General features: G+C 36.8%; 3 protein-coding genes across 4 annotated transcripts; all 3 read left to right on the top strand.

The window, feature by feature from the left end:
• The first annotated feature begins 306 nt into the window (after positions 1-306).
• Positions 307-24,653, top strand: LOC25502531 (UBP1-associated protein 2C). 2 transcript variants are annotated; one of them, XM_039829413.1, is made up of 2 exons: positions 307-1,776; positions 24,322-24,653. In XM_039829413.1, exon 1 carries the CDS (start codon positions 438-440, stop codon positions 1,773-1,775), a length of 1,338 nt encoding a protein of 445 aa, XP_039685347.1. In that variant the 5' UTR covers positions 307-437; the 3' UTR covers position 1,776; positions 24,322-24,653. The 2 variants fall into 2 exon arrangements, with proteins under 2 accessions (XP_039685347.1, XP_013445530.1); XM_013590076.3 differs by lacking the exon at positions 24,322-24,653 and adding an exon at positions 3,380-3,778.
• Positions 14,109-16,679, top strand: LOC120577654 (uncharacterized). Its single transcript, XM_039829414.1, has 2 exons — positions 14,109-15,824; positions 15,921-16,679. The coding sequence occupies exons 1-2, from the start codon at positions 15,474-15,476 to the stop codon at positions 16,026-16,028; spliced, it is 459 nt and encodes a 152-aa protein (XP_039685348.1). The 5' UTR covers positions 14,109-15,473; the 3' UTR covers positions 16,029-16,679.
• Positions 14,399-15,182, top strand: LOC112417369 (putative nuclease HARBI1). Its single transcript, XM_039829070.1, has 2 exons — positions 14,399-14,660; positions 14,734-15,182. The coding sequence occupies exons 1-2, from the start codon at positions 14,399-14,401 to the stop codon at positions 15,180-15,182; spliced, it is 711 nt and encodes a 236-aa protein (XP_039685004.1).
• Positions 24,654-26,001: the final 1,348 nt, after the last annotated feature.

Here is a 26,001-nt window from a genome sequence, read left to right as displayed (position 1 = left end):
AATTTGGTTGTATTTTTTAGAGAGATTTGTGAGAGAAATTTGAAGAAGATGAGATGAATAATTGATGAGAGAGCTTCTGCCAGATTTGTAGTAGAAGATCCTCGGTAGTTAACTGCAGCCGGATTTCTAAAACTTCGGCAGTTAACTGCCGAAGGGCATTTAGGCAAATTACTCATGTGGCACAATGCAATGTGGGAACAACAATTCTCTTATTAGGGATCAAGCCTAAAGCTGTCAAAACGGGCCGGACCGTATGGGCCCAATATCAATGTTTTGGGTATATAAATCCCCTAATATTATTTCAACCAATCTCTCTCTCTCTCTCTCTCTTTCATACAACACAACACAATCTGAGTGAAGAGAGCTGACACATCAAGGATTTAGGGTTAGGGTTTATCTTTTCTTGAATCTTTACCCTTTTCTAAATTCCAATTCCAATGCAAACGATAATGGATCCCACCAAAAAGCGCAAGCTGGACGAGAACGGCTTCGGCGGCGAATCTGATCACCTAAAGCTCTCCCCCTCGGAAGGCCGCAAGCTGATCGAGCGTTTCACCCCTGACCAGCTAATCAACATCCTCCAAGACGCCGTCGTCCGCCATCCCGACGTTCTCTCCGCCGTTCGTGCAGTTGTAGACCCAGACATCTCCCGACGCAAGCTCTTCATCCGCGGCCTCGGTTGGGACACCACAACAGAGGGCCTCCGGTCACTTTTTTCAACCTACGGTGAACTCGAAGAAGCCATCGTCATCGTTGATAAGGCCACTGGGAAGTCAAAGGGTTACGGTTTTGTAACCTTCCTCCACGTGGACGGTGCTCTATTAGCTCTCCGTGAGCCTAGCAAGCGGATTGACGGGCGCGTTACTGTCACGCAGCTGGCCGCAGCAGGGAATTCAGGCTCCAACACCAACGCAGCTGACGTTGCCCAACGTAAAATATATGTATCCAATGTGCCGCCAGATCTTCCAGGGGACAAGCTTCTAGCCCACTTCTCAATTTATGGGGAGATCGAGGAAGGTCCATTGGGCTTTGATAAGCAGACAGGAAGATCCAAAGGCTTCGCTCTTTTTGTTTATAAGACACCTGAGGGGGCAAACGCTGCCGTATCAGAGCCCGTCAAGAATGTGGAGGGGCGCCAGTTAAATTGCAAGCTGGCAATAACAGATGGTGGGAAACAGCAAGGGATGCGGGGTGGCCCGGACGGGGCTCAGGGTCGTGGGAATGCTCATGGAAATGGATTGGGGATGGCTCCTGCAGCTGGGTCTGCGTCGGGTCAATATGGTGCTTCTGTGGGTATGGGTTCTTATGGTGGGTTTTCTGCTGGGCATCAGGGTCAGCCTCCAATGGGTAACCATCCTTTGAGTTCGTCTGTTGGTGGTGGTTTGTCTTCTGTTGGGAATCAGGCTCCGTCTTCAATTGGTGGAGCTGGTGGGTATGGTGGTGGTCATTATGGAGGTTACAGTGGGCCAACGGCGGCTGGCTATGGCGGTAGTGGTGGTGGTGGTGGTGGTGGTTATGGTGGAGGCAGTGGTGTGACTGGTCCAGGTGTGGGAGCCGGTGGTGGACATGGTTCTGCTGGAGGTAGTGGTGGACATGGACTTGCTTCCTTGTACAGATTACCAAGTTCAGGTGGAATGCAAGCTGGTGGATATCCTGACAGTGGACACTATAATTCATCGGGCTATCAGAATCAGCATCATCCTCCTGCTGGAGCATCGCCGGTACCAAGGGTTCAACCTGGTTCCATGTATTCAAATGTGCCTCCTTACTACTAAGGTAATTTTGAATTTCTGGTTTGTAACATTCTCCTTAGGTCAATTATTTTAAGTTGTATGTTCCTTTTTCTTAGTTTTGTTCTTCTTGTTTTGACAGCGTTTCTCTTTTCTCAGTTTTTGTTTTGTCAATAGAGTGTTTCTTTGTTTACTCCATAGTATTATTTGGTATATATTATTACTACGTGCATTATTTCCACTGTGGTATTATTTTTAATAATTATTTGCACTGTGTTTTGTAGCATGAGTTCTATTCATGAATAATCAGTGGTGAGGTCTGAGGACTAAATAGTGTTATAGTTCAAAATTTGCTTCGCATACCCTGTCTATGTTATGGAAAGTTGTTCTTGTCATTGTTTGTGTTGTGTTTGCTGTCTTGACGTATAAATTGTTCACTATGTATGACTAAATATGACGTTTGTGATGTCTTTTTTTCTCTTTTGATCGGTGTCTTTATTTAATTGTCACCTTTTGACCTCTTTGCTTGTCGTCTTATAAAGTAATTGTCTTAATTTTAATTGAACTGAACATACCTGTTTGTTTTGGTGTTAGAGATTGCAGCTGATCTGTGATTTTCAATACCTGATTGATAAATGTTTTGATTTCTATGCACTTGTAGCTAGATAAATCCTTATTTGAAGTCGTTGATAGTGAATTTGTGATGGGTAGTAAATTCCATCCTTTCAGTATGGTATATACCGAATCACTTTTTTTTTAAACTTCTGACTGGTTTTAGTTGTTATTTTTGTTTTATTTTACTTGACTACAACCTGTTTTGTTACTTTCTTTGTTAACTCATGTATTGCATACCAACTCTATCATTTAGAATTGCGCTAGGAAACTCTCGTCTCATTCAATAAAAAACGGCATGGAATAAAATCTGAAGTTTTCGTACTCCCTTTGTCCCAAATTAAGTGTCACATTTGAGAAAATAATTTGTCCCAAATATTTGTTGCTTCTGGTTTCCTGTGCAATTTTCATTTCTTTTTTCAAATTGTACCTACTAATCAATACTATATGCATCACTTTCAATTCATTATTCTCTCACTTTGTTTTAATGATAATTAGAACACACCAATAGTTAATAAGGATAATTTGGTAAAATCATCTCTCTCTCTCTCATTTATCATACTTGTCGAATACAGCACTTAATTTGGGATGGAGGGAGTATTATTTATGGAGACATTGAGTTTATTTCTTGTTGAAACTCTTATTTAGTGGTTATCCTACATTTAACATGTTCTGTTCTGCAATGTCTTTCTAATTTTTAATTACCTTGATACTAAGTGCCGTCTCTATGATTTGATTTTAATCGGTATCTTCTGATTATTTGATATTGTGGTTTTCCCCTCCTTGCTTGTATAGTTTAATTGTTTGTGGTGTGTGGCTTGTTTGTCTTTAAACTTTGCCATTATAATTTCCTACTTGTTGTGCATGTTTCGTATTCCTTGCTTGAAATCATCTTCAAAATTGTAATTTGGGTTGTGTTTTGACATGGCCGTTCCTCCAGCAGTGATTTTTGTCATCGAGTATGCACTTTTACTATATATATTCATTGAAAGATGGTTGTGAAATGATGAATTGAGTTGAATGGATGTTTGATTCAGGTGTATCATCGCTTGTTGGGCGCAGATCTTTGTGTGCTTCTGGTGATTGCGTTATTGCAGACTATGTGCTCTGGTGTTGTGATTGTGTTAGCTTGTCCTTTTACAGCCTGTTGATTTCATCTGCCCCTTTTTTAAGCTTGTTCCATGTGTTGTTAGTTAAAAGCTATTGAGATAGACTAGTTTTGTACTTTAGCCGGATCACTTTAGCTGTACAATCTGTTTTAATTATATTCATGGATTATGGTATTTTTATTATGAGTCTGTACTTGGTTACATTTTCCTTGGGTTATCAATAATTTCTTCCTGAGTTATATTATACTCTCCTTATTTGATGTTGTACCTAAAAAGAATTTCGTTGTACAATATAAAATGGATTATATTGGTGTCAGCCATTTTTAATTCCCAAACATCTTTGCTTTTCCAATAAGAACTCATTTATTTTGTTTCTCCCTTTACCAAGGAACTCACATCAAGTTATTGCACCTTTGTTTAGTTTTATCAACTGTGCTGTATGAATTTGTTGTAAAGAAATTGTTTGGGTTTGAAGTATGATGCCCTAGTTACTTGCATAGATTGTTGGTGATGTTGTGAATGGAAGATGTCGGTTTATGGCGGATGCTTTAACAAAAATGATTGTTGATACACTTTATGTAGAGCTGGTTAGTGGAAGATAGCGGTGCAATTGTGTATTTCAATAAATTTATGTTTATTTCCCAATTTAACGGGATTTAGTTTCTTTTGCTGGTTTGTGGTATGGTGAAGGCTTTCTGCACCAAATAGTGTTTTAGCTTGACATTGTTGATTGCTAACCTAAAGATAAAATGATAGTGACACATAATGTGTATTGCTTAAAGCCTGCGCTTTATTTATGTCTGTAAAGAAGCTTGCTGATCGATGAATTTCTTGCTTTCCTTCTGTTTTGTATTTCACTCGTCTCCATTTTCTTTCCCCCTCTATTCTAGTAGTGTTTTGATCATGGGACTGTGTTTGAATTGCCTCAACAATTTATGTTTTGGCATTTCATTTTTGTTTGCCATAAACCCCACATCTATAGAATAATTCCATGTCTAGTCATGTGGAATTCATTAGATGCTTGGTTTTATTATTTCTTTTTGGGTGTATTGTATTCTGAATTTGCTCGTGTGCTTGGGATATTTCACTCTTTTGGGTTATATTATACTCCGTCCGATCTGAACATGTGATTCTTTTAGATTGTTGGTACTTCAAAATTTATGTTCTGTACAATTTCTGTGCATCATTTTTTTCATTATAGGTCAAATTTGAATCCTATAATATATGTTTTTTCTTCAAACTTCTCTTGGTCACTATCCTTACTAATTCATATTCTAGAAGCTAGTGTATAATTTGCATGCTATGGTGTAATTGGCTTTATTCAATTACACAAATGAAAGCGCTGAAGTTTTAATCAAAAGATATAATGCATTATTTTTTGCAATACTTATACATCTAAGTGTCTTATTGGTTGTAGTTTTGTTATATATCTTCTTCACTCCATGTTGGTTATGTCTAAATATTGTGGTAAAGCTTCAACCATTGGTTGAACATGAACAAACGATTGGTTTCCGTTGGACCGAATAGTTGAACTGAAGTAGCATCTGTTTTGGTTGTGCGTCCAACATGCAATTATTGCATCTCGAGGCTGTTTTCGCCTCAATTTCAAGAACCTATACATCCAAGCTATTGCCTAAATGTGCGGCCAAGTCCAACTAAATTAAACACAGCGACAAACATTGGTTTATTTATGTGATCATTACTAGTCTATTGATGCGTCTTCAGGAAGATGGTTGCTGGCGTGGAATTTAGAATCTGTCATCCGCTGGCTTGGTGGGTAAATCATTTTTCAAAAGCTCGTTTTTGACCCGATTCATCGCTTTGAAATTCATTGGCTCTTCCAACAAGCCTTGTGACGCTTGTATATGTATGTCAAGTTGGTAATAGTATAGTTTAGTTAGGTAACTTTGTTTAGGTAAGAGTTGACGTTTTAGAAGAATGAAAATATTGTTAGATCTGGTCTGCTTTATGATTGCCTTGTAATAGTATATTGGGGGAGAAATTGGACTCCTAGCTTGGTTTGGGTTTTAGAGAAAATTGAATTTGAACTAGTCAAATTTGATTGGTGTATATTTCTAAAAATATCAATCAATAATTTTTCGTCAAGGCTCAACAAAGCTAACCAATGTTCTCAAAAAAAAAAAAAAAAACTAACCAATGTTCACCCTTTGGTGTTACTGCCATTACATGATTTTTATTTAATTAATTAATTGAGATATTATAACCTTATCTGCCATCTATAATATGAAAGTGGCTTCCCAAAATTTATTTAAAATAATGATTATATTGCATGTTTTTAAAAAAAGGTCAAAATAAAATACTATCAATCAAAACACACAGTTTGATCTAGCACAAACAGTGCCAAAGAACTTCGAATGTTCACAACATGAAAAGCTTATGGTTAGGCATAAACATAAATGAAGATGAAGTTGAACATAAACATAAATGAAGATAAACATAAACATAAATGAAAACATGAAAAGCTAAACTGATAGATTAAATAGAGCCAGTACAAGATTACGATCCTTGAAAGAAAGTGGTGAGTTAAAAGCATCACCAAGTAATCTAACTTTAAGCCTCTAAAAACTAGCCACCATGCTCATCTATGGTGAATATGAGATGGAATGAAAACTCTAAAGCTGCTAACCCATAGCTGGAACTTGTCCTCTCCAACTCTATTACAAATTTTCAGACCCTTGTGGCACCATCATATGGTTGCCCTTTTGTAGTACAAGGCCAACATTTATAAGTTGTACCCTATGATCATTTTACACATGAGTTGTCCTTAGCATATCCTACCTACTCCTGACATATTCCTCTTCCTTATTAAGCAATGGTCAGACGTGGTCCTCTGGGTTCGTACTAGTTGTACGACTCGGCTAGCGATCCAAGGAGGTGAATCTTTCCAAATCTTTAGAGAAGCAATCTCCATCCGCAATGCAATTTCCTGTATCTTCAGTGTCATTCCTGATCTTTCATCATCAAACATCCACAACAAGCATTACTAGTTCAAAATGATTAATTAAAACTAAACTAATTAAGACTATAAAATCTTAAATAGACATTGATTAGATGTCTGAGGCAATGCAATTATGCAATTTCTTGTTTATTATGAGAGCTAGTGCAACGTGATAACCAACTATTTTGTTGATTATCCCACATATCATAATTAGTTCGAATCCAAATCTACTGCCTAAATAGGTGGCTCGGGCTTAAGTCCCTCCACCTCTGTATCCAATAGGGACTCTGAGCAGAAGGCATACAAACTTCAACTGTCCTCGATCCTGATTTGACACCGTCTCTTTTCTTTAGTTAATCTTGGTGTCCTCAAAGTTCAGCACAACAAGCCATCATCGATTAACCTGACATTATTTGTACCCCCATCAAAAGGAAATAAGAGTGCCCATATTAACCAACGATAACCATCACCACCGTCACCACCATCTTCTCCGACCAACCATCCACCCATCTCACCAGAATCCTCAGACTATCAAACTCCACCTCAAACTACTACTCACACTTCACCTCTGAACAAACCAAAAATTCAAACTTCTTCAAACCCCAAAACCATTGAAGAACCTTCTTCCAAAACTTCTCCAACAAAACCCTCTCTTCCAGAAGAAGTTGCTCCTATAAACTTCATTCTACCACCACTCTTCCAAGCTACGGCTCCCAACTTCAATCAAGCTCCTCCTCACCTTATGACTTAGACAAAGAAGGCAAACTCAGCTCCATCACTACGAAGAAGATTCTCCAGGCTATTATCAGCGAGAGGAACAAAGAAAACGGGGGAAATAGATAACACTGTCCATGAGATAAGTGACTCAAATGAAGAAAATGCTCACTCCTCTCAACAGCCAAACCCTAACCCTACTCCGCAGAAAACCGCCTCTCTCACTGAAAATCTAGAAACAATTAATCCACCTACAAATAGGGAAAACAAATCCCTGCAAAATCAGAATGATTTTGTGGAAGTTGAACCAACCGCTGCTTCTGATAAACCCCCTTCTCCAATCGAAATTCCAAAAGAAATCACAAAATCTCCTTCGCGGCAAGAAGAGAAAGAAGAAGTTTCAGCTACTCAAGAACGTTCTCTGGGAAGCTCTCGTGCCAGGAACAAAGGAAAAAGGAAGCTCACTATAGACTCAGAACATTATCAGATCAAGCAGTCAGTTTCAAAAAGGGGTAAAACTCATAATCTATCTGTGTCTAGGTCTAAGTTTACTCCTCTAATTGATCCTGATTTAACCAAAACCTTCTTTGACAAATGGTCCTCTAGACCCATTGGGGTAGGTCGTTACTTTGATTTTAAAAAATTACAAGATGCTGAAATCTTTGTTAACAATACCCTGATGCTCTAGGTTGGGTTCCTTTTCTTCAAATTAGGGAAAAAAATACTATCCAAAAGCTGTTCAAGCTTTCTATTATATGGCTGAGTGTTATCTAGATAAAAATGTGATCATTTCTCACATTAAGGGAGTCAAAGTAGAAATTAACTTAGAAACAATCTCAAAATTGTTAAACATTCCTCTAGAGGGTCCAACTGTGTTTGGTGATGATTGGTATGATGTACTTCATCTAGATCGTAATGTTGTTTTTGACATTATTTACAAACCAAATGCAACTGATCTATCTTGTTCAAATTTGTTGCACATTCCCCAAATTCTTGTAAACATGTGTCATAACGGTTTCCTTCCTAAAAATGGCACTTTTAATCATATTTCACACAATGACATTCTTTTGATTTATCACATGTTCACTAGAGAACAAGTTAATCTCCCATTCATCATTCTCAAAAGTATGATGATTGCTGCTAACTCCACAAACAAAACAGGCACTGTTCCATATGGAATGGCCCTCTCCAAAAAACTTAGGTTACTTGAAATCCATTTGCATGATGAGATGTCTAGTTTCAAAATCTCAACTTTTGGATCCAAAAATGTCCACCAAATGAAAACTAAACCTGACTCATTCATTACTCCTGTTGTGAATAAGTCTCAATCTCATGGTCTCAAAAGGAAAAATCTTATCTCTATGGAACATCTTTTGCAATGCCTACAAAATGAAACCACTACTCCTAGAGAAAGTTCTCCTGTTTCACAAGAACATGCTAGGTTGTTAGATAACTTTGCCAAAAATCCCATTCTTCCTAAATTTCAAAACTTGAATGAAATGAAAAGCTTCTTTGAAGAGGGTGCTCCAGCAAACAAACTTTCTGTTGCTGCTCCTATCTTTGTCTCTCCACCAAGGCACAATTATTCAGCTCTCTTTCGCTCTGAATATATTGATAAGTTTTTTGCGGATCCACCCTTCTATGATTCATTTGTTCCTTTGAAATCTGCTTCTCCTTCTTTTAATGTCTTGACTAGGGCTTGTCTTCCTCCTTCAATGAATGAGCACCCTCCTAAGAGGTCAAAAACTGAGAAAAACATTAGAAGGATTAGGAAAGACATTCTCAAACTATTTGAATCTCTGCATGGTGTTATGAATCATATTATGAATCAACACCCCATCTTGCAGCAAGACTTGTATACCACTGCCTATGCAATGTCCTTTCCATGGAATCATACACAATATGATTCATAATACCATGCAGAGATTCAAATAGTTTGAGAATGTCTTTCCTAATCCTTCTAATGTTTTTCTCAGTTTTTGACCTCTTAGGAGGGCGCTCATTCGTTGAAGGAGGAAGAGAAGCCCCAGTCAAGACATTAAAAGAAGGAGAAGCAAATTTCAAAGGAACAGATGAATCATAGAAGGGTGGATCTGCAAAAAACTTATCAATAGATTCAGAGCGAAAGAGAGCTGAATAATTGTGCCTTGGTGGAGAGACAAAGATAGGAGCAGCAACAGAAAGTTTGTTTGCTGGAGCACCCTCTTCAAAGAAGCTTTTCATTTCATTCAAGTTTTGAAATTTAGGAAGAATGGGATTTTTGGCAAAGTTATCTAACAACCTAGCATGTTCTTGTGAAATAGGAGAACTTTCTCTAGGAGTAGTGGTTTCATTTTGGAGGCATTGCAAAAGATGTTCCATAGAGATAGGATTTTTCCTTTTGAGACCATGAGATTGAGACTTATTCACAATAGGGGTAATGAATGAGTCAGGTTTAGTTTTCATTTGGTGGACATTTTTGGGTCCAAAAGTTGAGATTTTGAAACTAGACATCTCATGATGCAAAGGGATTTCAAGTAACCTAAATTTTTTGGAGAGGGCCATTCCATATGGAACAGTGCCTGTTTTGTTTGTGGAGTTAGCAGCAATCATCATACTTTTGAGAATGATGAATGGGAGATTAACTTGTTCTCTAGTGAACATGTGATAAATCAACAGAATGTCATTGTGTGAAATATGATTAAAAGTGCCATTTTTAGAAAGGAAACTGTTATGACACATGTTTGCAAGAATTTGGGGAATGTGCAACAAATTTGAACAAGATAGATCAGTTGCATTTGGTTTGTAAATATTGTCAAAAACAACATTACGATCTAGATGAAGTACATCATACCAATCATCACCAAACACAGTTGGACCCTCTAGAGGAATGTTTAACAATTTTGAGATTGTTTCTAAGTTAATTTCTACTTTGACTCCATTAATATGAGAAATGATCACATTTTTATCTGGATAACACTCACCCATATAATAGAAAGCTTGAACAGCTTCTGGATAGTATTTTTCCCTAATTTGAAGAAAAGGAACCCAACCTAGAGCATCAGGGTATTGTTTAACAAAGATTTCAACATCTTGTAATTTTTTAAAATCAAAGTAACGACCTACCCCAATGGGTCTCGAGGACCATTTGTCAAAGAAGGTTTTGGTTAAATCAGGATCAATTAGATGAGTAAACTTAGACCTAGACACAGATAGTGACACGTTTTGACTGCATCAGGTCCAGAAATCTGCTTCTCAAAAAGTGCAATTTTCACCATTTCGCGTGTAAAATTCAAACCGTTAATCGGATTTTGATGTCGTTTTCGCCTACACGCTCCTGACACTTGGCTCTATCATAATCTATAGCAATTTCAAGTCTCAACCATCCCAAGAATCATTTTGCCAAACCTCACATAATCCCTTATTTGCAAAAACGTTTAGACACCGACTCTTCTAGCGAAAATCCCAATTTTCATCAACCCAACCCCAAAACTGATTGGAACATTGCGATATGAAAGATCTAAGGTCTGAACACTAATTCTACACCAATTCAACAAATTTTCTACTATTAAAACAATCAATTACAACTTTTAAACCTAATTCCCAATTTTCCAAAACTACAACCTACCACCTGTTAAATCCAGTTTCAGAATCATACAACTTAGAATTAGAGAAAGTTAGTCCCACCCTTACCTTAGATTGATTGATCGCGAGGTTCTATCGTTTTCTCTTCTCTGACTCTTCTCTTCTCTTGGTTTCTCCATTTTCTCCCAAAAACTTGTTTCACGTGAAAAACTGTGAAAAACTATCTGACTCTTAGTTTTCCCTATTTTTATTTCCTTAATAAATTTTCTTTATTCTACTTAATTCCACTAAATTCTAATTCAGCCCCTCAAGTCTAATTATTCTATTTTTAATTATTTTCTACTAACTAATAAATAAAGCCACTTATCAACATAACAACATAACAAGTTAACACATAAACAATTAAATCATATAATTAGACTCCAAACCCAATAATATAATTAAATAATTAAATAGGGCGTCACATTGTTCAGGAGCATCATCATCTAGATACTCATCTTTGGTGATTTCTTTCCTCTTAGTCTTCCTGCTTTTTGCTACTGGTAATGCTCCACCATACATGGTCTGAGGAACATATTCTAGCCTTATCTTTTTACCAGTTAGAGCAAAGTATTCCTTGATGAAGTTCATCTGCACTTTTAGAGGGTCTTTTGCTTGCAGATTGGAGGAAAGTCTTCCATCAAGTTTGAAATTGCATCAGACTCCTTCAGGACTGTGATGAGCTCTGTGTAGGCATCTTTTGGAATTAGAGGCATATTCCTAAGGCTATGTTTGGATTGATGGGTTGTAGTGGAATGGAATGGAATGAGATGGTATATAATAAAATTCCATTGTTTGGATTGATGGGATGTACATGGAATGGAATGGAATGCAATGGAACCAATTCCATTCTATACCACTCAATCCTTCAATTTCTCATTCCCCCCAATTTGGGAGGTATCCAATGGAATGAAATTTGTGTCTTGAAATTTTACTATTCTACCCTCCTTTTATTTGCCTCTTCCTCTACTCAATCACAATTTTAAACACGTTCTTTTCTCTATTTCTACTGACTGCATTTCACTTTCATCTTCTTTGTACTGCTGACTGCTATTCTTCTTCTCCTGTCTTCTCATTTCTACGATTTTGCTTCACAAGGTACCTCATTTCTACCCCATTTATTTTTTCACCGTATGCTTCTATGCATGTTTAGTTATGTGTATCAAATTTTATTTGTCACGTGATCTTTTCATTTTTATTATGTGTATCATAACATCAATCCTTTGTGAGCCATTTATTTTGTGAACTAGCGTCAAAATTTTCAATTATTTTAGGTGATCGTGATAAATTTATACACTTGCTCTGTTTGGGTATCCTATGATTTTGTCATTTTTGGTAGTGTGGAGTATCTCTATGTAGATAGTTGATGAATGTAAAATAGAGGGTGTGTTCTTTTTATTTGTTTATTCTAGTTTCTTATATATGACATATGCATGTCATTTGATTTTTTTTCCTGGAACTGAGATTATGTCTATATGCTAGTTGTATAAAGTAACCATCATTAGAACAGTGAAGACTTGTGAGATTTTGTCTATATATGATTTTTTTTGCTTAGTTATTTGTGGTACTGGGTTTTCGTCTATATATGATTCTTGCTTTGTTATTTGTGGTACTGAGTTTTTGTCTATATGTGATTTTTTTTTTGCTTTGTTATAGATGACTAATGAAGACATGAGAACAAAATATTTGAAATTGCTTCAAATGATGATTGTTCAAGTATCCATCATTATAGTTCTAATATTTCGCCTAAAAAACAAGTCTAGATCTCAAATACCCTCTAGAATCATAGAGCATAGAGAGAAAGTTAGGAACGAACTAATGAAACATATAATAGGTAGTGACCGATGTTATGATATAATTCGTATGAGTCCCAAAGCTTTCGTAAACTTGTGCACCTTATTACGAGATCACGGTGGGCTTACACATACACGAAGAGCATCTATCGAGGAACAAGTAGCCAAATTTCTTCACACAGTCGGACATAACGTCAGAAATCGTGTGTTGTCCTTCTTCTTTAGACGCTCAGGTGAAACAATTAGTCGTCATTTTCATAGAGTATTAGATGCTTTGATAGAATTGGAAGACAAATTTTTGAAAGGCTAAAATATGCTTTTGATCCCTGCAAATATAGCGAGTTTGGGTTTTGGTCCCTGGTAAAATTTTTTTTTGAATTTCAACCCTGCAAAATTTTTTGTTTTTTAAAAAAGTCCTTGGACCCACTTTCTTGCTGATTTGGCTCATTTTTGCTTATGTGGCAAGTGCTGACTGTACAAACTTGTATACATTGCATTTAGGTGGCAATTTTAATTATTTACTATTTAAAAAATCATTTTAATAAATCAGAAAACTTATTTTTTGAAATGAAAAAAACATTTATTTTTAATTTAATAAAAAAACTATGTGAAATCAATTAATCATCTCTTCTTTACCAATATGTTTGTTCAATCAGCAAGAACAAGCAATCTTCCACTCTTTGATGATCAAGTTCTATGTTTATTTACACCAACCCAACCAATCTCCTAAAAAATCCAAACCATGAACAACAACAACACAACAATTGCTGCATTACGGTCTCTCCTCCATTTCTTTCACAGATGCCCAACAACACAACAACCGGCACCTCCTTCACCTCCTCCACTCCTCCTCCATCGTCCCTCTCCTCCTCTTCACCATGGCCTCTGCCTCTTCTTCAACAACTCCACCTGCAACCCATCCTTCCTTTCCAACCCCAAACGCAACAAATGTCGTCACAAATCCAACGCTTCGTATTAATTTATCGCGACGGTGAGTTTAAAAAAAAACAAATTGGATTTCCTTGAACTCGATTTGGGAACATCGGCGAACCAATTTCAAGTTTCAATTGCAATTTCAAGCAAACAAAGTGTTGTTGTGTTGGCTATGGAAGAGAGAAGAGAGAATAGGGTACTGGGTTTGAGATGGTGATAATGGTGATCTGAATAATTTTTATGTTGATAGAGATGATTTAATTTGCTGGCTGGAAAAAAAATCATGTTTTTCTCAAATTTCTTTCCCCAACGATGAAATAAAAAAACCGAATTTATGGACTGGCTTTGATGCTGATTGAATCTCTCGAAGATGAAGGTTATTGGAGAGTGGAAAAAAAACGAATTGAATATGAAGATAAAGAGGGATGGAGGTCAAATGAAGAAAGTCGATTGAAGAAGATGAATTGAAGAATAATGGATGGATTGGGACAGACAAAGAAAAGGGGGAACTTGAAACCCAAAAAATTTCTTCCTTTTCTGATTTTATTTATTTAATTAAATTAAATGTTTTCTTAATTTTGAAAAACAATTTAATTATTATTAATTAATTTATAAATGTTTTAAAAAATAGAATTTCCAAGTATTTGCCATGTGGATGAGTTGGTACAATCAGCACCTGCCACATAAGCAACAATGAGTCAAATCAGCAAGAAAGTGGATCCAGGGACTTTTTTAAAAAACAAAAATTTTGCAGGGATGAAATTCAAAAATTTTTTTTACCAGGGACCAAAACCCAAACTCGCTATATATACAGGGACCAAAAGCATATTTTAGCCTTTTTGAAACAACCTGATGGAACACAAGTGCCTTCAGAGATACGTAACAACAATAGGTTGTACCCATATTTCAAGGTAAGAATAAGTTTGTCTTACACTTCGATAAGTTATGTTATACACTTTTAATGGGATAATTGAATGCCAGGATTGTATCGGAGCAATTGACTGTACACATATACGTGTCAAAGTTCCAACAGAACTTGCACCTAGATACCGTGGTAGAAAAGATTACCCTACACAAAATGTATTCGCTGCGTGCACATTTGACTTGAAATTTACATATGTCTTGGTTGGATGGGAAGGAACAGCATCAGACTCAAGAATAGTAAAGAGTGCTTTGACACGTCGGTATCCTCTTAAAGTCCCGCAAGGTAACGAAAAAATACAAAAGCTTTTTATAAGTATGTAGCTTATCCAAACCAATAGACTCATTATTTTCTATAGGAAAATATTATCTTGCTGATGCGGGGTTTCCTTTAAAGGCATGTCTCATCACACCTTATAGGGGAGAACGTTACCACTTACAAGAATATTCTAGAAATCCACCTCGAAACCCTCGCGAGTTGTTCAACAATCGACATTCATCGTTAAGAATGTCTATTGAATGTGCATTTGGAGTGTTGAAGAAGAGATTTCCAATTCTGCAAACTTCAACTGAACCCACATTTGGAATTAAAACTCAAAATGAAATCATTGTTGCTTGTTGCATCTTACACAATTATTTGATGACTGAAGACCCTAACCAGAATCTAATAGACGAGGTGCGTCACGAGCTCACAAATGAAAGCGGTTTGCAAGAGGGACATCAAGCTCAAAGAGAAAACAATGATGATACAGCTAGAGGAGAGCTAGTTAGAGCTGATGTTACTGGTTCAATGTGGATAGCTTACTAAAAAAGTATTTGAAGGCCTCTCTTTCAAATATGGAGTGTTCTTAGGCTATTTAGGCTAGTTTATTGGTGTTTGTTTTGATGTTTTGGGCTTATGTTTTGAAGCTTAACGTGTTGCCATTTGTTTGAGTATGATAACTGACACTTTGTTGATACTAATGTGAACTTGGGGAATCTGTTTGCAATCTGAATCTTAATTTTTAGTGCTTGGAATCTTCATATTTCAACTTGTGCTTGAGTTTGTAATTTGTGCTTGAATTATTATATATGTCGTTTGTTTTTTTTAATATTAGATATGGAAGAAAGTTCAAAGAGGCCAAGGAAATGCAAAGGTCCTGATACTTGTAATTGGACTTTAGCTATGGATGAGGTATTGATGGATGCATATTTGCATCAACATACTCTGGGAAATAAAAATGGTAACAGTCTGACATCATTTGCAATGGATAGTATTTTTCAAGAGCTGAAAACTCACTTTCCAGACAAGCCAATTACTAAAGACAAGATTAAAGATCACATGAAAAATATCAAAGCAAAGTTCAATCCTTGTTATGATGTTTTCAAGAATGGTTTGAGTGGGTTTGCATGGAATGCAGAGACAAATACGTGGATTGCTGAAGATGAAGTCTGGGAAAGTCTAATTAAGGTATTATTTACTTCAACTGAAGTATTTTTTTTTATCAAGTGTACATGATAAGTTTTTTTTTTTATGTAACACTTTGTTTAATTTACGAAATTGTAGACAAAACCCGTAGCTGCTGAGTGGAAAAATAAGCCTATTATGTTTTATGATAAACTAGCAACTCTTTTTGGGAAAGATCGAGCAACAGGAGATGATGAAGATACATGATTTGAAATGAGAGCAAAAAAAGCTGCTAGTGCTAAAAAAAATTACGGTCCAACCATTGAGGATATAGACCATTTGGTTGAAACCAATGAAGTTACTTTGGAGGGATTTGAAGTTGATGAAGAATTTGATCCCAATGGTTCTCCTAAAAGACCTTCTATTAGGAAGCCTCAAGATGTACCATCATCTAGGAATAAGAAACGTGCAAGAAAGGTGGATGAAGATGAGACAAGCATGAGCGAAATTGCTAAGACTTTTAAGAAAATGGCTGAGATGTTTGAACTGAACACTGCAGAGTTGGTCAAACAGAATAAGAGTTCTAGTGCTGAAGATGTTTAGGCTAACTTGGTCGAGATTGGTGTTGAAGAAGCTTCCTTGCCTTGTGTCTACATGCACCTTGTTCAACATCCAGAAGCATGGAAAGCTTTTAATGGAATTCCAGTTGATAAGCGTAAGGAAATGTTACCTTACATTGTGCCGAACTATCCTTGAAGAAGAGTATTATGATCTGCAGTGAACCCATGCTTTACTTATTTTGTTATTAACAGCTAATGTTGGTTGAAAAGAAACTCTTTTGTTTGTTAGCTTTTTGAGAGGTTTAAAAAGCCATTTTTGTAGAAGCAAGAAAAGCTTGTTTTGGTGGGAAAAAAAAAAGACAAGCACTGTTATTTTGTTCTGTTTGGGTTCTAACATTACTCATGCAAGTACATGTTAATTTTCAACTATTGCATTTTGACAGGATAATGTTTCTTGTCTATGATGTTTTCTTTATTAGTCTATGATGTTTCTTAGTCTATGATTTTTCTCGTTACATTCTCGTTACATTCAGTCAGTGATATTAGCCATTGTTTGATACATATATGAATAAATAATCATAATATGGAACTTATTTTATAAGGGTAAAAATGGAAAAAAATATTGTAACTTATTTTATTCCATCCATTATCTAAACAATGGAGTGGGAACCTTGTTCTATTAAATTGTAAAATATCCAAACAATGGAATGGAATCCATATTCCATTCCGTTCCGTTCCATTCCATTCCGCTCATTTAAATACCGTTCCGTTCCACTCTCTTCCATCAATCCAAACAGAGCCTAAGAGTTTTGCCATTGATGACCTTGCCTGTTTCTATACCAAGCTGTTCATCAGTGAAGAAGTTGACTTTGCTAAGAGCTTTCAGAATCCCTCCTTGATGAAGAATTTCTGATATCAGCCTTCCATAAGGAACCCATCATCTTTTCTTTTCTTGGCTGTCCCTAAGCTCTTTGAACATAGGCTTGAAGATGTATCTGGGCACATTAGCTTGTTCTCCTGTGATGAAGAAATGAAGCAGGATTCTGTGCTCCAGAGATGGTTGATCACTACCACCACCTTTTAGTAGTAAATTCTCATTCTGAATCTTCAGAAGCATCTTCTTCTCCATGCTCAAATCAGCGTAAACTCATTTCTTGTTGTTGTTGAACATGGATAGGTTGAACGGTTCTAAGCCCAATTCATCTCTTGATTTACCTTCCAATGTAGGATCAATCAGAATCTTCTCAGTTTCCTCCTGTAGCGCCCTCTTTATTTATTTAATTATTTTGTTGAGTTTAAAGTCTATTAAGATGATTTATATGATTTATGTGATTTATATGTGATTATGTGATGTGTGTTATTTTGTTGAGAGGTCTTATTTTATTATTTAATAGAATAAGATTTGAAAATAAAATAAATATTGAGTTGATGGGTTGTTTTGAGAATTTAGAGAGTTTTGTGGGAAAAAGAGGAAATAAGATGAAATAGATGGGAAGAGATAAATAGGAGAAAATAGGTTAGAATTATTTTCACGTACGTTCAGTTTTGGAGAAAAGGGAGAAAAATCAAGAGGAGAAGAGAACCAAGAGAGAAGCTGCGATTTTGATTTATAAGGTAAGGGTGAGACTAACATTCAATTTTCTTAAGCCTTATAATTTTGATGATTAGATTTAACAAGTTGTAGGTTTAGTTTTGAGAATTGGGAATTAGGTTAAAAGTGATCAATTGAGGATTAGATGATGAAAACTTGTAGAATTGATGTAGAAAGTGTTTACATACCTTAGATAATCCATATGGTGATGTTTAGAATCAGTTTTAAGCTTTGAACCATGTGATTAGGTGAATTTTCGTAGAAAACTGCATTCTGCCCGAGCCTAATTCATCGCTCCCCTCGCGAGGGATGATCCTTGCCCTCGCGAGCAAGTTCCATTCGCCTCGCGAGTTGCATGTTGCAGCTCGCCATAGCAAGCAGATCACTCGCCATAGTGAGTTTGACCAGTGAGGAAAACCTGATTTGTGATTTAACATATTAAGTCGAGCTTTATATGATTTTGAGTGTCTGAATATGTATAAGAATGATTAGGCAAGTTGTTAGATTGAAATTGAACCTGGGAAAGTTTAAAAATGGGATTTTTGGGTGAAAAATGTCAAGTTCCCGAGAGCACCCAATTTTAGTTCGCCAAGGCGAGTAGCCTTTTTCCTGAACTCGCCATAGCGAGTAGAGTGGCTCGCCTCGCGAGCTGCACAGAGACAGTCAGCCTTGTTTAGGGTTTTGCGATCTTTGTCGCACGAGATGTTATGAGTTGATCATTGGGGTAGGAATGGAGGTTAATTATAATACTCCTGATGTTTTGTGAATCTGTTATAACATGATTTAATGTTGTTGGTAATGTCATATATTTGTATATGCATTTGATATTGTTATATCTTGAGATGTTTTATGTACTGCCTAAGTTGTTGTTGTTTATTAACTAAGCTGCATGAGTCGGTCTATGATGTAAGAAGTTGTTCTAAATTATTGGAGTTGTATAAGATGTCGATGTTTCTAAGATGTTAAGTTGTTGAGTTCATGCATACTCATTCATGTTGGGGGCTTGATGCCCTAGAGCCTTTGCTCAACACGTTGGGGGCTTGATGCCCTGGAGCCTTTGCTCAATTAAGTTGAGGGCTTGATGCCCTGGAAGTATATTAATACTTAAATACGTTGAGGGCTTGATGCCCTGGATTGGTACCACATGCATGATTAAGAGGTTTAAGTTGCATAGTCAAGTCGAAGTCGCATGGTCGAGTCAAGTTGTCAAGTTGTTATTAAGTTGTTATACTTTAATGAAGTGTTAAATGAAACATTATTATATGATGAATTGATGATATTTATCTTGTTGAATATAATTGTTGAATTATATGCTTAATATTATTGTTTGTGAAATCTCACCCCTTCTGCTTGGAAATGTTGCTCTTCGTATGAGTAACTTGCAGGTGATCGAGTTTAAGCTGCTGTTAGATTGCTGTCATGAGTGGACTATCTCTCACGTGTGTCTTTAGGTGCTCTGATACGTAACGGGATGGGAACTTTGTTGCATGCTTTTCTATTCCTTACGTATTACTTATGAACTTTCACGAATAAGTTGTTGAATTGATTTTATGAGATGTTATGAAGAGACCTTCGTGCCAAAGACTAATATTTTTAGATGATGAATAAATTCCGCTGCGAAGTATGAATTATTATGTTATTGAATTTTGAAGGATAATTAGTTAATTATTCTATTTATGATTTTAAGAAAAGAAGTGTGACATTCCGTTTGTGATGATTACTCTAATTATTTAAATGAAATTTTTATGTTGGGAAAACGGGGTGTTACAATTGGTATCAGAGCAGGTCGGTCCGTCCGGCCAAGTAGATGAGTCGTGTCTTGTTGAGTAACAGTTGTAATACTGTCTTATGTTGTTCGATTGTTGTATGTTGTGTAGAGAACTAAGAATGGCTGGAAGAAACGACGCTGCGATTTCTGCTGAATTGGAAGCTGTGGCTCAAGCTGTGGGGCATCAACCTAATGCTAATGTGAGTGCTAATGCTGAAGTGAGGATGTTGGAGACTTTTATGAAGTATCATCCTCCTACCTTCAAAGGAAGATATGACCCTGATGAAGCTCAGACGTGGCTCAAAGAGATAGAGAGAGTGTTTCGGGTTATGTAATGTACTGAGGTTCAGAAAGTGCGTTTTGGTACGCACATGCTAGCTGAGGAAGCTGATGATTGATGGGTGAGTCTTTTACCTACTCTAGAGCAAGATGGCGCTGTTGTTACTTGGGCTGTGTTTAGGAGAGAGTTCCTAGACAGATACTTTCCGAAAGATGTTCGCGGGAAGAAAGAGATTAAGTTCCTTGAGCTGAAGCAAGGAAACATGTCGGTGTCTAAGTATGCTGCCAAGTTTGTAGAATTGGTTACCAGAAGATCCGTAACTTTTCCGAGCTGGTGAGCAGTTGCAGGATTTATAAGGAGGATACTAAGGCTCATTACAAGATTGTGAATGAGCGAAAAGGCAAAGGTCAGCAGAGTCGTCCAAAGCCTTACAGTGCCCCTGCTGATAAGGGAAAACAAAGAGTTAATGATGAGAGGCGGCCTAGGAAGAAAGATGCTCCTGTTGAGATTGTGTGCTATACTTGTGGCGAGAAAGGCCACAGGAGTAATGCTTGTCCTGGAGATGTGAAACGGTGTTTCCGTTGTGGTAAGAAAGGGCATGCACTTGCTGAGTGTAAGCATGATGATATTGTGTGCTTCAATTGCAATGAGGAAGGTCACATTGGTTCGCAATGCAAGAAGCCTAAGAAGGCGCAAACTATTGGGAGAGTCTTTGCTTTGACTGGTACATGTTATTTTGATAGTACACCTTTAGTTGCTATTATTGATACTGGTGCTACACATTGTTTTATTGCTATTGATTGTGCTTCTAAGTTGGGTCTTGCTATGTCAAATATGAATGGAGAGATGGTTGTCGAAACTCCAGCTAAGGGTTCGGTGACTACTTCTCTTGTGTGTTTAAGATGTCCTATATCTATGTTTGGTCATGATTTTGAAATTGACTTGGTTTGTTTACCTTTGAGTGGTATGGATGTAATCCTTGGTATGAACTGGTTAGAGTACAACCATGTTCATATTAATTGTTTTAGTAAGTTGGTGTATTTCTCTTCTGCTGAAGAAGAAAGTAGCGCAAAGTTCTTGTCTACCAAGCAGCTGAAGCAATTAGAATGTGATGGAATTTTGATGTTTTCTTTGATGGCGTCTTTGTCTATTGAGAATCAAGTAGTGATTGGTAAGCTACAAGTTGTATGTGATTTTCCAGAAGTTTTTCCTGATGAAATTCCTGATGTGCCTCCAGAAAGAGAAGTTGAATTTTCGATTGACCTTGTTCCGGGAACGAAGCCTGTGTCTATGACACCTTACCATATGTCAGCTTCTGAGTTGGCTGAGTTGAAGAAACAATTAGAAGATTTGCTTGATAAGAAGTTTGTTAGACCAAGTGTTTCACCTTGGCGAGCGCCAGTATTGCTAGTTAAGAAGAAGGATGGTAGCATGAGATTATGCATTGATTATCGACAGTTGAACAAAGTAACGATAAAGAACAGGTATCCACTTCCAAGAATTGATGACTTGATGGATCAGTTAGTGGGTGCTCGTGTGTTTAGCAAGATTGATTTGAGATCGGGTTATCACCAGAATAAAGTGAAAGATGAAGATATGCAGAAAACGGCTTTTAGAACACGTTATCGACATTATGAGTATAAAGTGATGCCTTTCGGTGTTACAAATGCGCCAGGAGTGTTTATGGAGTACATGAATCGCATTTTTCATGCATTTTTGGTTTAGTAGCCTTGTGTTGTGTAACACCCCGTTATCCCAACAGCTAAATATTCAATAAAATAAATCAGAGTTCAACAACAAACGGGAATGTCACACTGCTTTTCAAAATTTCTTAAATAGAATAAAATGTTATTTATTAAAATCAACTTTGATAGATAAACAAATACTTTGCAGCGGAATATTTTTCAATCACTTAACATTAAATAACCAACAATAAATTCTGGCACGAAGGCCTCAACATAAATAGTCATCAATATTTTATTCAAAAACAATAAAGACTCCAACAACATGTTCCAAAATTGATGCATAAGGAATGAAAACATAAAAACAATTTCCCATCCCGTTACGTATCAGAGCCCTAAGACACTTGAGCCACCACTTCTACTACTCTTCATCACCTGCAAGTTACCCATACGAAGGGCAACATTTTCAAGCAGAAGGGGTGAGATTCACAAACAACAATAATAGATATATAATTCATCAATTGAATCTAACACCCTAAATAACAACAATACTTCCATATACTTATATACTTCATGATCAACAACATTATCAACATTCGGCAATTCAAACCAACAACAACGACTTAGGCAATGACATGACAACACTACTATGACTTAACAACAAAATGCGACAATGCACATGCATGTGGTACCATTTAACGCGTTTGAATGACAAAGCATTCCAGGGCATGAGCCCTCAACAGTTTGAATGGTTAAAGCATTCACAGGGCATGAGCCCTCAACGGTTTGAATGAACTAGCATTCACAGGGCATAAGCCCTCAACGATTGAACGACAAGGCGTTCCAGGGCATGAGCCCTCAACAGTTTATGATTATGCAATGAACTCCACTTGTGTATATCAACATACAACTCAACTACAACACAACGACAGCATGAACGACGACAACTGCTACTCAACAATGCATATATATGAATATGACTTACACCTCAACATAGTCAACTAATGATACAACAACCTTTAAAAATGAAATTCAACAACTTGTATAATTTATTTAAATATAATTATACATAACAGCAATCAACAATTCATCATACTTAATTCAATAGCTCCGGTAAATAACATAATTAATCATAACTATTTGTCCTACACAAAATCCAACCAACATTATTCAAATACATAGAAACGACTTCAGGTACTGAGCAACTCGCCTCGCGAGTACATCTGCTCGTTGTGGAGAACTCAAGAAAGGAGTTACTCGCTATGGCGAGTACGTGGCGAACAAGAAAAATGGTGCTCTCACTAAATCTTCAATTTTAAGCTCACTAATCATCTTTTTAACCTGAAAATTGTCTCAGTCCTCTCTAAAAACATATAGGCACTCAAAACCATCCAACTTACATCTTATAACAACAATTTGAAAATCATGATCTCTCACTCTCTTACTCACTATGGCGAGTGGTTTTGCTCGCGAGGCGAGCGATGAAGATTGCTCACTCGCGAGGCGAGACAAGCTACTCGCGGAGGCGAGCGATGAATATCCTGTACGGGCAGAATACAGGTTTTTCCCAAAAATCTCAATTTTCTCAATTTCAATCCCCAAAACAGATTACATAAGTGTAATAAATTTCTGTCTACGACCTGAACACATTCTAACACTATTACAATAGTTCCTACACTCTTTCAATCCAAAATCAAAGAATTAAAATCTAAACCCAATTCCCAAATTAACCAAAACCCTCATGTTAAATCAAAATCAGAATTACAATCTATATCATTGAGAGTTAACCTCACCCTTACCTTAGATTGAAGGACAAAACTCTACAGAAAATCCAGTTCTCTTCACTTGGCTCTCCTCTTGGTTTTTCTCCCAAAACTCTGTTGTACGTGAAATTCTTCTGACTGTCAGTTTCTATTTTTTTTATTTTTTTTTAACTTAATGTAACCTCCCAATATTACTTTAACTCCTCATAAACTCTATTAATTCTAATTTAACCCCAAACTTCCAAACTAATTCTATTTCTCACATTAATCTAATAAATACTAAAAATAAATCAATTAATAAAATACACCACACCACAACATCAACAATAATTATTTAAAATCATAAAAAGACTCTAAATAAATCAGAAATAATAAAATAACGACTAGGGCGTTACATCTTGTAGCAGAGACACAAACTGAGTAGTGGAGATAGTGGTTGTACACTTCGTACAAGTGTACTTTGTCAGCGCTCTTCAAAGAATAAGCATCAAATGCCTTCAAATCCTTTCAAAATAGTCGTTGCTTCCCTCTTTCAGTCTTCTGCAATGCTTAGACGAGATTAAATCCATTGAACAACCTTTGAAGCTTTAAGTCTTGCATCTCCTGATGAACTAGAGCTTCTGGTGATCTTCAGCTTCTGATGAGATGCTTCTGATGAACTTGTTTCTGATGACGTCATCACTTCAGGAGCACTTTGACTTCAGAAGCACTTCTCTTCAGATGCTTCAAGCTTCCTTTTTTGTTGATTCCTTTGCTCTCTTTTGTTCTTCCAGAACCTAATAATGATTCCAAATTTTTGTCTATGGTCTTGTACACTTGAACAAATATTAGCATATTCAATTGACAATTTTTAATACCTTATTATCATCAAAACTCTCAAAGGGTAATGTTTAACAGATTTTGTTCCAACATGCAGGTACACCATCCTCATTCGCATGGAGAAGAATGTCGTAGGTCACAGAGAAGAAGACAACAACTAACGAAAGTGTCCTCTTCAAATTTCATTCAACATCATCAACCAAAATATCTCAAATCCCATGTGATGATGCAGGAGGGTTTTATTAGTAATTTAGTAGTATTTATTATTTAGTCAAATCTTAGTAATTTTCTAGAACTTTATATTATTATTTCGTTTTATTTTATTGCGGCCCACGAGTTTGTTATTTCTTTCACTATATAAGCAGCACTTATGTAACCTAAGAGTCACACTTTTTTTATTCAATAAAATTATTCGAGATTTTCTCTCAATTCTGGTGGATTTCGGAAACCCTTATTTTGATAGGTTTGTCACTTGCAACCCTATTTTCACAAGTTTGTCGCTTGCAAACTTGTTCTTTTCTACCTAGGTTTAGCGCTTGCTAACCCTACACTTCCGTACTGCGTCAGTTGGTATCAGAGCAGGTTTCTCCTGTTCTTTTCCTAATGGATCAGCCATGGGAGATCAACCGGTTACGAGGGCAGAATTTGGCAGTTTAAATGCGGCCGCCAAAGCTCTGTTAGATTAGATGGTGGCGTTAACGGCTAAGATTGACAACATCAACATCAACAACCGCAACAACAACAACAACAACCGCAACTACAACAACAGAAACAATCAGAATAGGGGAGGTAACCAATTAGGGTTCGTGGTGAAAACAATCGAATTATTGAGGATTCGAGTTCTTCAACGTTGGAGAAAACTGATTTTGACGAGATAATGTCGAATCATTGGAAGAAGCTGCAGATTTTACGAGAACAGGCCAATTCTGCTAAATCTATTGAAAAGAATCAAGCTTTAAAATCTAAGACTTCGAGCGTGGTACAAACTGTCGTGAAACCAGTAGTGAAGGCGGAAATTGCTGCTCCAGTAAAAAGGGCTGAAGCAGAAATATCGATTTCAGTGGCAAAGACAGGTGTTGAAAAAACAGTTCCACCATCAAAAGCTTCTGAAGTTCCTCTTGATAATGAATTTGAAAAGAAAATATTGGCTGAAGTTAATAGTTTGAAGAAAGCACCAGATCGAAGCGGCTTTCTGGCTCGATTCAAACTGCAGAACTTGAATACTTATGTTGAGAAGAATGAGATCTGCCACATCGACCTCCGGCAAAACCACCGCATCACATCCGTCACATTGAACACAAGAAATTGCATGCGGATTGGGTTCAGTTCAAATATACATGTGGAAAATTGTTTGAAAAGAAAGAAGCGGCAACAGAAAAGTTAGCAATTAGTGATTATGAATTGTGTCTGGCCCATGAAGACATCTCAAAACTCAAGAGTGAATTGCAGAAGAAGACAGAAAATAGTAATAAACAAAGTGCTACACAGTTAAGTGGAGATGTTTCAGTGAACAATGGGCAACAAGTTCAACAGCAAAAGAACACTTCCTTCACCAATTTGGGTCCATTAAAGGATAGTGAACGTCAAGATTTGAATTGTGTTGTAAAGGAATATTCACTTATATCTGATTACCGTATTGCTGCAATAACTTTTTATGAAGAGGTTACAGACCAGAACTTGGACATTTGGCATGACACACCTGCATTTGCATTTGTACCTGATGCCTTGCGGCATTATTATTATCAATACCTTTCATCACCTTCGAAAGCGGCTGAGG

Source organism: Medicago truncatula, chromosome 8 (assembly GCF_003473485.1).
Source record: "Medicago truncatula cultivar Jemalong A17 chromosome 8, MtrunA17r5.0-ANR, whole genome shotgun sequence".
Classification (NCBI taxonomy): domain Eukaryota; kingdom Viridiplantae; phylum Streptophyta; class Magnoliopsida; order Fabales; family Fabaceae; genus Medicago; species Medicago truncatula.
The sequence above is the reverse complement of the archived record's forward strand: the minus strand, read 5'-3'. Positions and strand labels throughout refer to the sequence as shown.